The following is a 16,238-nucleotide window of genomic DNA, read 5'->3' on the forward strand; positions in this document are numbered from 1 at the left end:
CTTAGCATGCAGGAAGACCCAGGTTCAATTCTTCAGTACCACATATGTAGAAAAAAGCTGGAAATGGTGCTGTGGCTCAAGTGGTAGGGCTCTGGCATTGAGAAAGAACAAGGACAGTGCTCAGACCCAGAGTTCAAGGCACAGGACTGGCAAAAAAAGTACCTATTTCCAAGCACAGTGCTTGAGAGAAAATACCTCATTAAAGAGTATCTTTAGCCAGGTGCTGGTGGCTCACACCTGTAATTCTAGCTACTTAGGATTGCAGTTTGAAGCCAGCCTGGGCAGGAAAAGTCTGTGAGACTCCTACATCCAATTTATCGCCAAAAAAGCCAGAAGCTTTGTGGAGCTCACAAAAAAACAAAGACAAAATCTTTACATGGAATAATGAATTTAAAGACTATTTTTGTATCTGGTTCCTATTATCAACCCAAATTCTAGTTATGTGAATAAAATTTTACTAAATATTTGGCTTAACTCTCTTCCCCCCTCATCTCGCATATCTCTATAATCCATTCTGTAACCATAACCACAGTAGTGCTAAAAATAAACCACCCCTCTCCAAATTTCTGCTATCTCCAAGTCAGGTAAAGAGTGCATTTCTTTTTTTTCATATATTTTTTAGTGTAATTAATAGAAGGGTTACATAATATTTGCCAGATAGATGGTGCAATAATTCCCATACATTGATACCCTTTCACATGTCTTGGTCCCCATTTCCCTCCCCCCCACCCCTCATCTTGTTTTCCCCCGTTCCCTATCCAATTTCAAATAACCAAATACAAATATATCCGATATATCAGGTAACAAAGTGAGATACTGTAACAATATGAGATAACCAAGAGACAGCAAAAGAAGAGTGCATTTCTTTTTCTTTTCTTTTTGCCAGTCCTGTGTCTTGAACTCAGGGCCTGAACACTGTCCTTGGGTTTTCTCAAGGCTAGCACTCTACCACTGGAGCCACAGCACCACTTTTAGCCTTTTCTGTGTATGTGGTACTGGGAAATGGAACCCAGGTCTTCATGCATGCTAGGCAAGCACTCTATCACTAGGCCAAACCTCCAGGAGTGCATTTCTTTTTAGACAATGTCACCCCTTCCCTTGCTCTCTCCCAGTTTTTCCCTCCCATCCCAACGCACAGGTTGTATAGTTCATTTTCAACATGGTATCTAGTGAGTACCACTGTTGCATTTGCTTGCCCTTTGTCCCTCCATTTCTGTGCTCCTTCCAAGACAGAAAAACTAACAAAGAAGACAAAAATAAAAGTGACAACAAAGAAAAAGACCTCTTGTTTCCATTTCCTGGAGTTCATTTCAGTGCCACTGTGGCTTTTTCTATATATGCAGTTCTGGAGAATTGAACCCAGGGCTTAGTGCATGCTAGTTGAGCACTCTACCACTAGGCCAATCTCCTGGCCCTCAATGTCCCTTTTTAATTATTTTTTATTTTTGCCAATCCCGGGGCTTGAACTCAGTTACCTGAACACTGTCATTGGGCTTTCCTCAAACTTTACCATTTGAGCCACAGTACCACTTCTGGCTTTTTTCTATGTGTATGGTACCAAGGAATCGAACCCCGGTCTTTGTGCATGCTAGGCAAGCACTCTACCGCTAGTCCAAACTCCCGGCCCCTCAATCTCCCTTTTAAAATCTGGTTTTATTATTGTTTTTACATGCCAAGCACTAGGAATAGTGAATAACTTTTAAGAGGGTGTGATGGGGATGAGAGGGAAAAACTGGGAATGAGGTAAGGGGTAACAATGTCCAAAAAGAAATGTACTCATTACGTCACCCACATAACTGTAACTCCTCTGTACATCACCTTTACAATAAAATTTAAATTCAAAAATCTTCTATGGGGGATGGCATAGTGGTAGAGTACTTGTGTAGCCTGCACGAAGAGCAGGGTTCAATTCTTTGGTACCACACACATAGAAAAAGTCCGGAAGTGGCGCTGAGGCTCAAGTGGTAGAGCTCTAGCCTTGAGAAAGTCCAAGGACAGTGCTCAGGCTCTGAGCTCAAGTCCAGGACTGGTAAAAAACAAAAAAAAGAACAAAACAAAACTTCTATTGATGTCAGGATCATGGCCCGGTTTGATTCCTGGCTGGGAGTGTGGCCTAGTGGTAGAGTGCTTGCCTAGAATGCATGAAGTCCTGGGTTCAATTCCTCGGCACCACAGACACAGAAAAAGCTGGAAGTGGTGCTGTGGCTCAAGTGGTAGAGTGCTAGCCTTGAGAAAACCCAAGGACAGTGTTCCAGGCCCTGAGTTCAAGCCACAGGATTGGCAAAAAAAAGCCAGAAGTAGAGGTGTGGCCCAAGTGGTAGAGAGCACAAAAGCCATCAGACAGCGGTGCAGACCCTGAAGAGGAAGCACAGATACACAAAATGGTTCAATTACTAAATGATACTTCGCATATATACTAGCTCTTTTCTCCAACTTTCCCCATCGTCATCATTTATGGAAAATGCTTCTAAAAATAAAACAGAGCAAGTATTTCTCCCAGAGCTAAAATCCAGTTAACACCCACCTCGAAGCATTTAGCCCAGGACCCTACATCACTGCCTGTCTTCTCTAACAGTTTTCTAAAATAGAAATCACACGGAACCCAAAATGACCAGCGAACTATTTATTTTGCAATTTGAGCAGAATGGGAAACCTAAGTGATGGGAATAGGACCTTCCTCGGGGTCTTCTGGGAAATCGGAAGCATCATCTTCCGTCGTCGCCTTATGCTTTCCCAGTTTAGCAATCAATTCTTTAGCCGGATTGAAGACGCCATTGGTCTGCTGATCACAGACATAACAGCGTGGGGTCGTACGGAAATGCTGCAGCGCACAGCTCTCGCAGAAATAATGCCTGCACTTGGTGACAACTGGGTTTTGGAAGGTTTGGCGACAGATGAAACACTTGAATGGTATTTCGTCATCATCGCTTTCCACTTCGTAGTTTTCTTCCTCACCTACACCATAGCGACCCTCATCCAGCTCACGTTCGATCTGCCACCCGTGCTTGTAATCTGAACGGTCGTGGAGGAATTTGCAGCTGTCTCCGAAGCCGCAGAAGCCAGTCTCCTTGTAGTCCTTACAGATGTCGGGCTGGTAATCCCAGCGCACCGTGGCACGTAGGTGCTCGGGCGCTCGGATGGGGCCCTTCCTCACCATCCCGGAGGAGGCGTTGCCCATGGATGTATCCTTGGGTTTCATGTATTTCTGGTAGTTATTGATTCCTCGATAGATCTTGTCATCCTCCTTGCCTCTCAGCTCCTCCTGGATCTTCTGGCTGCGCTCAAAGATAGACTGTGCGTCACGCTCCTTCTCTGTGTCCAGCTCGTATACAGCTGTCGCCCCCATGTCTTCCGGCCCCACGGGTTTCGCTGAGCGGGTGGACTTGTAGACCACGCCGATGCTCTCGGGCGCATTTTCCTCTTCCTCCTCGCTACTTAATGTACCATAGGATGCTTTGGGTTTGCCGCTGCTTCGGGTTTTCTGGATCATTGGATTGTGGGTCGCCCGCTTCTTCTCTGGTCGAACCACAGTGCTGCCTTCATCGCTGCTGCTGCTGCTTTCTCCGGGTTGCGGCTCACAGATCCGCCGCTTTCTGCGGCCTGCAGCTCCTTTCCTCCCAGGCTTTTTGAAAAGGAAGGTACACACTCGATCTGTCGACTTTCCGGGAGAAAGTTGCTCTGCCATTTGCGATTCTCGGAGCTTTGAAACTGCTGCGGCGTGCAAAGCGGCGTCAAGCCTCTTTCCGAATCGTCCTCTGCGTTGCCGTAAGTCGCAGTGGAACGAAAAGAAACTGACGTATGAAACGTCGGAAAGCGAGTGCGATTGCACGAACGAGAGATCCTTTTTGAGCCATAGCGGACCCCGTCGACTCTTGGAAAGCCGTGGCGTGGCACCGCCCCTCTCGCATGCGCGCGAGCTGTCGCGGGGATTGCTGGGAACGTGACGGTAGTCCGGTCACCTTTAAGGCATTGGAGAGGAGGATTTGGCTCTAAACCCATCAGAGATGTGGTTCGAGATTCTCCCGGGAGTGCTTATTATGAGTACGTTCCTGGTCATTCCTGGAGTGGCCACTGCCTACATCCATAAGTTAAGTAACGGAGGCAAGGTAAGGCGGTTTACCGGCATGGGGCCGACTCCGCTGCCGGCAGCGGCGGCTGAGGCGGCGGCGGCTGCGGAGGGGGTTGGGGGTGGGGACGTTAGGCAGCGCAGGCGCTCTCCAAGGCGCTTGTATCTTTGAGAACTACAGCCTACAGACAAACAACTAGTTTGGGGCTTCGAAAAACCTGACCCTCGTAAGTTTGGCCTAGTGGTAGAGTGCTTGCCTAGCATGCACGACGACCCGGGTTCAATTCCTCGGTAACACTACGTAGGAAAAGGCTGGAAATGGTGCTGCGGCTCAAGTGGTAGAGCTCTAGCATTGAGAAAGTCCAAGGACAGTGCTCAGGCCCTAAATTTAAACCCAAGACTGAAAAAAAATGTACATTACACTTACCTCTGTGTCCATCTCCTTCCCCCCCACCATTAAAAATTCCTACTTTATTCTGCAGGCTGTCAGGAAAACATGTAAAGATTTTCACTTTCCACTCATTTTAAGTTGCTTTGATTTGTGGTTTTGGCATTGTTCTTCATATGTGATCTACCTTTATTGTCATTTAGGATCACAAAAGACAACGATTTACACACATTAAGACACAACAGGGACTAGAAATGTGGCTTAGTGGTAGAGTGCTTGCCTGGCATTCAAAAAGCCCTGGTTGGATTTCTCAGTACCACATAAACAGAAAAGACCAGCAATGATGTTTTTGCTCAAGTGGTACAGTCACCTGAGCACAGAGAGGCTTAGGGACTGGGGCTAGGCCCTGAGTTCAAAGCCCCCAGGACTAGCAGCCCCCCCCAAAAGACACAATAAAGAAAAAAATGATGTTTGTAAAAATAGGAAGTGTAAGAAAACAGTTACTAGCTGGGTACCAGTGGCTCAAGCCTGTAATCCTAGCTACTCAGGAGGCTGAGATCTGAAGATCAGGGTTCAAAGCCAGCTGGGGCACAAAAGTCTATGAGACTCTGATCTCCAATTAACCACCAGAAAACAGGAAGTGGCACAGTGCCCAGGCTCAAACATCAACCCCATGACTGACAAAAACAAAAACAAAAAAACCCCAAACAAACATGGAGTTTGGCCTAGTGGTAAAATGCTTGCCTAGCATGCACAAAGACCCAGGTTGGATTGCTTGGCGCTGAGGGTCAAGGGGTAGAGCTCTATTCTTGAGAAAGTCCAAGGACAGTGCCCAGGCCCTGACCTCAAGCCCAAGACTGACAAAAAACAACCCAAAACAGTTACTACTTTTTTTTTTGGCAGTACTGGTGTTTGAACCCAAGACTTCACACATACTAAGCAGGTATTCTACACCACACCCATACTTTTAACCCAGGATTTAATAGTTAATCCTGAATTTAGTGGTCTAGTTTTGTTTATTAGGTTTTGGTTGTACATTGACTTTTTTTTCTCATATACTTTTTATTGTAATTAATAGAAGGGTTACATGATATTTGCCAGATAGATGGTGTATTATGTACATTGACTTTTATTCTAGTTTTGTATTGGCTTTTACTACAGTGATGATTCTGCTTTTCTTCTTTGTAGCCTCTTTATCGCCTGTACACTGTCCCTGAGCTCTTTTTGCTTAAGACTAGTGCTCTACCATTTTGAACCACAGCCTCACTTCTGGTTTGGGGGTGCTTAATTGGAGATAAGAGTCTCATGGATTTTCTTCCCTGGGCTGGCATTGAACCAAGATCCTCAGATCTCAGCCTTTTCAATAGCTAGGTAGGCATGAGCCACCACTATCTGGCTTGTCAATTCTTAAAAGCTGTGAAATCCATCTACTAAGCCATCTTTATAAACTTTAATGCTTGTCTTCTATTTGAAGGAAAAAAGGATGTGTTTTTTTCCTTATCACTGGGCTATGATGGAGAGAGATAGACGAGTCTCTGGAGTCAACCTGTATTATAAGTCCAAGGTAAGATGACTCTGATATTAGTTATCTACCAGAATTAATTAAGGTGGGCTCTGGTGATGCCTAAGGAAAGATAACAGTACTTAATTTTTCTTTTCTGACAGATAATGAAATGTGTAACCTTTATAATATGTCTTTTGATTTTTTTTATTCTGTGGATTACTTGCCTTCCTTTACCTCTCCTAGTTTTGCTTTTTTCTCCCCTTTTCTGATTTATGGTTGCTTTTTTTTGTGGGTCATGGTGCTTGAACTCAGCCTGGCGCTGTCCCTGATCTCTTCAGCTCCAGGCTACCACCCTACCCTTGGACTAAGCCTCACTTCCCAGAGGTTAATTGGAGATAAGAGTCTTTGGTCCTTTTTTGAGGGGCTTGCTTTGAATGCTGATCTTCAGATCTCAGCCTCTTGAGTAGCTAGGATTACAGGCGTTAGCCATTGTGCCAGCTGGCTATGGCAGATCTTTTATAGATGAGAAATCAGAGCCCGAGTGTTTGAATAATACTATAAAGGTTCAGCCTACGTGATCTGCCTCTTAGCATAGTGTTATTTGAGAACAAAATTTAATGAACATGGATAGATATTAACTAGACCCCTGTAATTTTACTTTCCATTGATTTCAGTACCCATTGCTTTTTTTGTGGGGGGGGGCGGGTAGGTTGTGGGGCTTGAACTGAGCCTGGGTGCTGTCCTTGCGCTCTTCAGCTCAAGGCTACTACCCTACTCCTGGGTCTGGGAATTGTCCCTGAGCTCTTCAGCTCAAGGCTACCACCCTGACCTTGAGCCAAGCCCCACTTCCTGTTTTCTAGAGGTTAAACGGAGGTAAGTGTCTGGTCCTGGGCTGAGAGTTTGGCCTAGTGGTAGAGTGCTTGCCTAGCATGCTCGAAGACCTGGGTTCAATTCCTTGGTACCACAGATATAGAAAAAAGCCGGAAGTGGTGCTGAGGCTCAAGTGGTAGAGTTCTAGACTTGAGAAAGTCTAAGGACAGTATTCAGGCCCTGAACTCAAGCCTAGCACTGGCAAAACAACAACAACGAAAAGATTGTCAAGTCCTGTTGTGGGGGGACTGGTCTTGAACCTTGATCCTCAGATCTCAGCCTCCTGAGTAGCTAGGATTACAGGTGTGAGCCACTGGGTTGGCTCAGTACCCATTGTTAACTGATCTGAAAAGAATAAATGGAAACCCCTAGAAATAAACAATTCTGAACTAAGAGATAGCTTTGATTATACTGTTACTATATTTACTATTAATTATTGTTGTTAAATACCTTACTATACTTAAAGATAACTTTTATCATAGAAATATTTATATATGTACATAAATGTGCATACAGGGTTTGGTACTTTCTATGGGTCCAGATATCTTTTGGGAGTTTTAGAACATACCTGTGCAGATAATGGAGGATGACCTATGTTTCTCAAAGTATAGTCCCACATAACTCTCAGAATCATCTTGCATGTAAAAATTCTTTCAAGATTATTCTTCCTGCAGGATCAACATTAAAAAATGTATTATTATAAAGGTAATGTACAGAGGGGTTACAGTGACATAGTCAGATAAAGAGTATATTACTTTTTTGGACGATGTTACCCCCAAATTGTTAATAACCTGGAAGAAGTGTTGTCACTGATTACTCTTTTGTAGATTCTGAAGCATTTGATTGTGAAGAGGCTAAGATACAGTAGGCCTTTTGAATGAATGAGTGGTGTAGTGCTTACTGGGCAAAGTTCAGAAATTCTGGCTGTTTTACTTCCTTACCAACCTAAGGAAACGATTTTTGTTTTGAGACAATCTAAACAAGTAATTTTGTTTACCCCCTGGATCCTTCATTTATTCATTTGTAAAAAAAAGTAGAATGAGGGGCAGGGAGTTTGGCCTAGTGGTAGAGTGCTTGCCTAGTATGCATGAAGACCTGAGTTCTATTCTTTGGTACCACATACATAGAAAAGTGGGAAGTGGTGCTGTGGCTCAAGTGATAGAGCAATAGCCTTGAGAGAGAAACCCCAAGGACAGTGCTCAGGCCCTGAGATCAAGCTCAGGAGTATGTACTTTTTTCAGCAGTTACTTTTTTTTTTGTCCGCATGGGGCTTGAACTCTGGGCCTGGGTGCTATCTCTGAGCTCTTCAGCTCAAGGCCAGTGTGTCTACCATTTGAGCCACAGTACACCTTCCATCTTTCTGGTGGTTAATTGGAGATAAGAGTCTTGTGGACCCCCCGCTGGCTTTGAACTGTGAGTCTCAGTTCTTAGCCTCCTGAGTAGCTAGGATTACAGATGTGAGTCACCAGCACCTGGCCTTCTTTTTTTTTTCTTGTGGTGACCATTGTGGGGCTTGAACTCCAGGCCTCTGTGATGTCCCTGAGTTCTTTTGCACAAGGCTAGCATTCTACCATTTTGAGCCATTGCACTGTTTTTAGTTTTTGAGTAGTTAGTTGGAGATAAGTCTCATGGGGACTTTCTGCCCCAGTTGGCTTTGAATCATGATCCTCAGATTTCTGCCTGAGTAGCTAGGATTACAGGCTGAGCCACTGGAGCCCAACTTAATGGCAATTACTTTGTAAAACAGAGTTTTCCCTAATTTTCAGGGAGCTTTGTATAAGGATCCAGCTGGTAAATACTTGCTTGACATTACTTTTGATAGTGTTGGAGGGAGGGTCTTTTTGTACAAAGCAATTTGTAAAGAAATGTAAAGAATCATGATAGGTTTAGTGATTATGAAATTCAATTGCAAATTGTTGCTATTAGAGGAATGTGGGATATGAAATTATTTGCTCCTATTAGCAAATAAAGAGTAGAAGAAATAAAGAATATGATATATATTACAAGAGCAGAATTTTCACAGTCTCCTTTTTAAACTGTTTTTCAGGGCTTGGAGAACATTGACTAAGAAAGCGGTTTCCTGATTGATGCAAAAATGACTCAGTTATAGTTATCAGCTCTTGCTAAACGTTTTTGCATTATGCTATGTAATACTTAACAAAAATAAAGAAATATCAGAAGCATAATACGAGGCATTTCTTTTTTTAATGTAATTTTATTGTTATAATTAAGGTGTTATACAGAGGGTTGTAATTCCATAAATCAGGTAATATACAAGTATAATGCTTCTTTTTTTTTGCCAGTCCTGGGCTTGAGCTCAGGGCGTGAGCACTGTCCTTGGACTTTCTCAAGGCTAGAGCTCTACCACTTGAGCCTCAGCACCACTTCCGGCTTTTTTCTATATGTGGTACTGAGGAATTGAACCCGGGTCTTCATGCATGCTAGGCAAGCACTTTAACCACTAGGCCAAACTCCCTGCCCATATAATACTTCTTGAACAATGTTGCCACTTCTTTCATTTCCCCCAGTTACCTTTTCCCATCGCTGCTCACAAGTTGGATAGTTCTTTTTTTTTTGCCAGTCCTGGACCTTGAACTCAGGACCTGGGCTTTCCTCAAGGCTAGCACTCTACCTCTTGAGCCATAGCACCACTTCCAGCTTTTTCCTACATATATGGTACCAAGAAATTAAACCTAGGTCTTCATGCATGCAAGGCGAGCACTCTACCACTAGGCCAAACTCCTGGCCCCACATAGTTCATTTTTTACATAGTGTATATTGAATACCATGACTATTCATCAGAAGCATTTCTTTTTTGTTTGTTTTTTCCAGTCCTGGGGCTTGAACTCAGGGTCTGAGCATTGTCCTTGGGCTTTCTGAAGGCTAGGACTTTACCACTTGAGCCACAGCATCGTTTCCGGCTTTTTCTTTGTATGTGGTACCAAGGAATCAAACCCAGGTCTTTGTGCATGCTAGTCAAGCACTCTACCACTAGGCCAAACTCCTGGTCCAGAGGCATTTCCTTTGAAAAGCATGTTTTTACTGTCATCATAAAGGTGATGTACAGAAGGGTTTCACTTAAGTCAGGTACTGAGTATGTTTCTTTTTGGACAATGTCACCCTCTTTTAATGTAATTCTCTTTCAGTTTTTCCCTCCTTTCTTCATGCACACATTGTATAGTTCATTTCCCACATAGCGTTTGGTGAGTACCAGTGCTGCATTTGTTTGCCCTTTGTCCTTCCAATTCTGGGCTTGCCCCCTTATCTTCCCAAAGACAGGTAAATGAACAAGCAGAACAAAAAGAAAATAAAAGCAGCAATGAAAAAAAACCCTCTTGTTTCTATTTCTTGGAGTTCATTTTATAATTTTTGGAGTTGGTGGTGGTGGTCATGGGGCTTGAACTCTGGGCCTAGGCCCTGTCCCTGAGCTCTTCTGCCCAAGGCTACCACCCTACCCTTGAGCCACAGCCCCACTTCCAGTTTCTGGTGGTAATTGGAGATAAATCTTATGGACTTACATGCCCCAACTGGCTTTGAACTGTGATCCTCAGATAGCCTCCTGAGTAGCTAGGATTATGGGCATGAAACGTCAGCATCTGGCATACGTATTATTTTATATGGTCAGATGTCCATAGGCATTGCACCAGAGGCATTTCTTTAACGAAATCTTTAACAAGATCAAGCAGTTTACCCAATGTAACTTTACTTTTAAAAAATGCTACCAGATAATCTAATCGATGCTTTTAAACTTAGTGTACACTACACACATGTCTTCTTTTTTTATATTTTTATTGTAATTAATAAAAGGGTTACATGATATTTGCCAGATAGAAGGTGCATTAATTCACACATGTCTTCTTATGTAGCATGTAATACTTCATAGATACCTTTAACCATTGTAATAGATTGTGTTTGAGTGCTTGTGTGTGTGTGTGTGTGTGTGCGCGTGTGTGTGTGCGCGCGCGCGCTCGTGTCAGAAGTAGGGCCTGAACTAAGGGCCTGGGTGCTTTCCCCTAGTTATTTTGCTCAGGGCTTTGCCACTTGAGCCACAGATCTACTTTTCCTCCCAGTCCTGGGGCTTGAACTGAGGCCTAGACACTGTCCTTGAGCTTTTCTGCTCATCACTTGAGCCACAGCTCTACTTTCAGCATTTTTTTTTGGGTGACAAATTGGAGATAAGGGTCTTACGAATGTCTACCTGGACTGTCTTTGAACTTTGATTCTCAGATCTCAGCTTCCTAAGTAGCTAGGATTGTAGGATTGTAAGGCATGAGTCCACTAGGGTGTTAGGGTGTTTTGTTTGTTTTTTTTTTGGGGGGCTGTGGAAGGGCTTGGACCCTGGGCCTGGGAGCCATCCCTGAGTTCTTCAGCTCAATGCTACCACCCTAACACTTGAGCCACAGTGCCACTTCCAGTTTTCTGGTGATTAATTGGAGATAAGAATCACATTAGTGCCCGGGCTGGCTTTGAACTTCTATCCTCAGATCTCAGCCTCCTCAGTAGCTAGGATTACAGACGTCAGCGTCCCAGCTGTTTTTTTTTTTTTTGTTGTTAGTAGTGGGACTTGAACTCTGAGCTCTGGGCATTGTCCCTGAGCTCTTCAGCTCAAGGCTACCACCCTACCCCTTGAGCCACAGCACCACTTTCTATTTTTTTTGCCAGTCATGAGGCTTGAACTCAGGGCCTGAGCACTGTCCTTGGATGTTTCTCAAGGCTAGTGCTCTACCACTTGAACCACAGAACCACTTCCAGCTTTTTTCTATGTATGTGGTACTGAGGAATCGAACCCGGGTCTTCGTGCATGCTAGGCAAGCACTTTACCACTAGGCCAAACTCCCGGCCCCACCACTTTCTATTTTTTGGTGATTAATTGGAGATAAGAGTCTCACAGACTTTAGTTTCCGGGCTGGCTTTGAACTACAGTCCTCAGATTTCAGCCTCCTGAGTAAATAGGATTACAGGCGTGAGCCACAGCACCTGTTATTTTAATTGGCTGTTTGTTATTTTAATAATAGGGCTCGATATTCTGGGCCTGGGCTCTGTTTCTGAGCTCTTCAGCTCAAGGCTAAGGTTTTACCACCTTGAGCCATAGTGCCACTTGTGGTTTTCTGGTGGCTCATTGGAGATAAGAGTGCCCAGGCTCACTTTGAACTGTAATCTTCAGATCTCAGCGTCCTGAGTATCAAGGATTATAGATATAAGGTGGGATTTTTTTGTTGGTTTGTTTTATATATTCAGAGAGTGTGGGGGGAAAGTTCAGTGTTTAAAATTCCAGGTAGGCGGCTGGGGATAAAATTCAGTGAGAGAGCTGTTGCCTAGTATGTAAATGGCTCTGGATTTCATCAGCTGTTGATTTGTCTTTTACTAAGTGCCTTCTGTAATTCTAGAGGACATGAGGTACCCATTGTATTTGGCTAGCAAGTGGACAGGTAATACAGTTTTCAAACAAGTGTCCAATTTCAACTGTGTAATCCCAAAGGCAATAGGAAGAAAGCAAGAAAGACACCAGGGGCAATGAACATGATTACTCCCCAGAAAACAAAACTATGGATCCTGTGAATACAATTTCTTTAGTGTTCTTTATCCTTTTGGGTGTCACCTGACAAATAGACATGGGAGACTTAATATTTGCAACATAGGTGGTTGGTCGCTGTGGCAACCCTCTAGTTCTTGTCTAATGCGTCTAGGAGCAGCCTACTATAATTAGGCATTTTTATTGGTAACCCAGCATCCAGAAATGGCTTTGCCAGTCACTGTGTTGGTTTTTTTTTGCCGGTTCTGGATTGAACTCAGGGTCTGAGCACTGTCCTTGGGCTTTCTCAAGGCTAGAGCTCTACCATTTGAGCCACAGTACCACTTCTGTTTTTTTTCTACATATGTGGTACTGAGGAATCGAACCCTGGTCTTGGTGCAGGCTAGGTAAGCACTCTACCACTAGGCCAAACGCCCGGCCACTCACTGTTGTTTTTGTAGTGTGACCCTCATAATCAAATATGAGTGGGATGTTCTGAGTTTGACTAGTTTCGTACCCAAGTCTGTAGGCCTGACCAGCACAGTACCCTGGTTGGTAGCCTTCACTCTTGAGGAATGGACCTCAGCTCTTCACCCTCTTCCTCTTTTTCAGGATAGCAATTTCATTCAGGTACATGGCTCATGCTTGTAATCCTAGTTACTCAGGAGGCTGAGATCTGAGGATGACAGTTTGAAGCCAGTCTGGGCAAGAAAATCTGTGAGATTCTTTTTTTTTTTTTTTTTTTTTTTTGCCAGTCCTGGGCTTGAGCTCAGGGCCTGAGCACTGTCCTTGGACTTTCTCAAGGCTAGAGCTCTACCACTTGAGCCTCAGCACCACTTCTGGCTTTTTTCTATGTATGTGGTACCAAGGAATCGAACCCGGGTCTTCATGCATGCTAGGCAAGCACTTTAACCACTAGGCCAAACTCCCGGCCCAAAAATCTGTGAGATTCATATCTCCAATTAACCACAAAAGGCTGGAAATGGAGCTGTGCTCAAGTAGTAGCGTGCCAGACTTGAGCACAAAAGCTCAGGGACGGGGGCTGGGAGCGTGGCCTAGTGGTAGAGTGCTTGCCTAGTATGTATGAAGCTCTGGGTTCAATTCCTAGGTACCACATACACAGAAAAAGCCAGAAGTGGTGCTGTGACTCAAAGTGGTAGAGGGCTAAGCCTTGAGGAACCTCAAAGACAGTGCACAGGCCAGAGTTCAAGCCCCACAACCAGTACAAAAAAGGGGGGGGAGGGAAATGGGGACAAAAACATGAGAAGGGGTAACAATGTTCGTGAATTAATGGAACTTCTATCTGGCGAATATAATGTAACCCTTCTATTAATTACAAAAAAGAATATATATATGTATATGTATATGTACACACACACACACACACACACACATACACATACACATACAGTTCAGGGACAGTGCTCAGGTCCAGCATTCGAGCTGCAAACAAGACTGGCAAAAATAAAAACAATTCTGCCTAAATCTAAGGGGCCTGTGTTTGAATCAGACATTTTACTGACCAGACATTTCACCATCCTCTGCTTTGACTTGCTAGCTATTTTTTCATGCTAGCACCCCATTTTCTTTTTTTCCATATATTTTTTATTGTAATTAATAGGAGAGTTACATTATATTCACCAGATAGAAGGTGCATTACTTCACATACATTGATACCCTTTTTCATGTTTGGTCCCCATTTTCCTCCCCCTACCCCTGTCCCTCATCTTGTGTTCCCCCCCTTCTCTATCCTATTTCAAATAACCAAATATGCATATATACAATATATCAGATAATCAGGTGAAATACTGTAACAATATGAGATAACCAAGGGACAGCAAAAGAGATGAGAGATAACATAGTACATTAAGGACAACAATCACTCATTATATGACTTTTGTTTCTATATCCTGTAGGTCCTTTCATTTATCATCATTCTTTTTTTTTTGCCAGTCCTGGGCTTGAGCTCAGGGCCTGAGCATTGTCCTTGGACTTTCTTAAGGTTAGAGCTCTACCACTTGAGCCTCAGCACCACTTCTGGCTTATTTTCTATGTATGTGGTACCAAGGAATCGAACCTGTGCCTTCGTGCATGCTAGGCAAGCACTTTAACCACTAGGCCAAACTCCCAGCCCCCTGACCCTTCCTTATTTCGCCAGTTTTGACCATTTAAATGGATGCCATTTAAAAATATCATTACTGCTAGGAGTTTGGCCTAGTGGTAGAGTGCTTGCCTTGCGTGCATGAAGACCCAGGTTCGATTCCTTGGTACCACATGTATAGAAAAAGCCAGAAGTGGTGCTGTGGTTCAAGTGGTGGAGTTCTAGCCTTGAGAAAGTTCAAGGACAGCGCTCAGGCCCTGAGCTCAAGCCCAGGACTGGAAAACACAAAACAACAGCAAAAATACCATCATTTTAATAATCCTAGGAATAATACTTAGCCATTATAGAGTTTATAATATACCCAGCATTGTTCTCTTTGTGTGCACATGTGTCTATGTGTGCACGTGCCTGCGTACCTGCATACGTGTGTTGTGTACACACAAGTTCACCAGTCCTGGGTATTGAACTCAGGACCTGAGCACTGTCCCTGAGTTTTAGTATTCAAGGCTACTATTCTACCACTTGAGCCACGACTCCAGTTTTGACTTTTTGCTGGTTGATTAGAGATTAGACTCGAAAGACTTTCCTGGCTGAGCTAGCTTCAAACCACAGTTCTCAGATCTTAGCCTCCTGATTAGCTTATAGGCATGAGCCACTGGTGCCAGACATTGTTGTCTTCATATGAATTACTTAATCCTCTTTTTTTTTTGCCAGCCCTGGTGCTTGGACTCAGGTCTTGGGCATTGTCTGAGCTTCTTTTGCTCAAATCTAGCACTCTACCCCTTGAGCCACAGGATCATTTCTGGCCTTTTCTGTATATGTGGTACTGAGGATTTGAACCTGGGGCCTCATGCATGCTAGGCAAGCACTCTATCACTAAGCCACATTCCCAGCCCTTTAATCCTCTTTTGACAAAAGCAAATAAAACTCTCTAGTCTATGCTTGGCATTATGATACACACCTGTAATCCAGAACTCATGAGGTAGAAGTGAGAAGATTATGAGTTTGAGGCTAGAAGGGTTTCTTTTTTTTTTTTTTTTTTGCCAGTCCTGGGCTTGAGCTCAGGGCCTGAGCACTGTTCTTGGACTTTCTCAAGGCTAGAGCTCTACCACTTGAGCCTCAACACCACTTCTGGCTTTTTTCTATGTATGTGGTACCGAGGAATCGAACCCGGGTCTTCATGCATGCTAGGCAAGCACTTTAACCACTAGGCCAAACTCCCGGCCCCTAGAAGGGTTTCTTTTGGTCAGTCTTGGGGCTTGAACTCAGGGCCTGGACTCTGTCCCTGAGCTTCTTTTTTTGCTCAAGGCTAGCACTCTTCCACTTGAATTACAGTACCACTTCTGGCCTTTTCTGTGTATGTGGTACTGAGGAATCAAACCTGGGGCTTCATGCATGCTAGGCAAGCACTCTATCCCCAAGCCACATTCCCAGCCAGGTTGGGGCAATTGACAGTGGGCCTAGGTTTGTTGAATTGTAATATGAATGTATAGCAATTATAAGTGAATGACAACACAGCGACAGGCATAGCATACATGTGAGCTGAGGAATAGCTCATTACCAGTCCTGGCACAACCCTGCACACTCATGTGCTGGGTAGAAGCTGGTTTGGCTCTTCCAGCTTAGGCCTATTACCACGGCATGTGGCTAGTGTGGCTGGACCTCCCCCCGCCTTACCTTCCTTTCCTCTCAGTTTCCTCTTTTATGAACTGAGACAGCTGCCTATTTCTGAAAGTGAATTTTGCTTCCCATTGGTTGAAATTGGTGTTGCCTTGGCAGCACTTGTAAACATTCTAA

The 16,238-nt window shown here is 44.0% G+C and overlaps 2 protein-coding genes across 2 annotated transcripts; one reads left to right on the plus strand and one right to left on the minus strand.

The window, feature by feature from the left end:
* Positions 1-2,608: 2,608 nt before the first annotated feature.
* Positions 2,609-3,849, minus strand: Rnf113a (ring finger protein 113A). The gene has a single exon (XM_090326006.1). It carries the CDS (start codon positions 3,683-3,685, stop codon positions 2,654-2,656), a length of 1,032 nt encoding a protein of 343 aa, XP_090182132.1. The 5' UTR covers positions 3,686-3,849; the 3' UTR covers positions 2,609-2,653.
* A 64-nt stretch (positions 3,850-3,913) lies between these two features.
* On the plus strand, positions 3,914-9,014 carry Ndufa1 (NADH:ubiquinone oxidoreductase subunit A1). Its single transcript, XM_090326007.1, has 3 exons — positions 3,914-4,106; positions 5,929-6,018; positions 8,876-9,014. Exons 1-3 carry the CDS (start codon positions 4,005-4,007, stop codon positions 8,894-8,896), a joined length of 213 nt encoding a protein of 70 aa, XP_090182133.1. The 5' UTR covers positions 3,914-4,004; the 3' UTR covers positions 8,897-9,014.
* Positions 9,015-16,238: the final 7,224 nt, after the last annotated feature.

This window comes from Megascapheus bottae, chromosome X, assembly GCF_031878675.1.
Source record: "Megascapheus bottae isolate mThoBot1 chromosome X, mThoBot2.hap1, whole genome shotgun sequence".
Classification (NCBI taxonomy): Eukaryota; Metazoa; Chordata; class Mammalia; order Rodentia; family Geomyidae; genus Megascapheus; species Megascapheus bottae.

Bases quoted from the DNA above. Each gene is read 5' to 3' on its own strand.
- Rnf113a (XM_090326006.1), bottom strand. From the start codon at position 3,685: ATGGCAGAGCAACTTTCTCCCGGAAAGTCGACAGATCGAGTGTGTACC.
- Ndufa1 (XM_090326007.1), top strand. From the start codon at position 4,005: ATGTGGTTCGAGATTCTCCCGGGAGTGCTTATTATGAGTACGTTCCTG. The intron at 4,107-5,928 runs GTAAGGCGGTTT...TTCTATTTGAAG, and splicing joins AGTTAAGTAACGGAGGCAAG to GAAAAAAGGATGTGTTTTTT. The intron at 6,019-8,875 runs GTAAGATGACTC...ACTGTTTTTCAG, and splicing joins ACCTGTATTATAAGTCCAAG to GGCTTGGAGAACATTGACTA.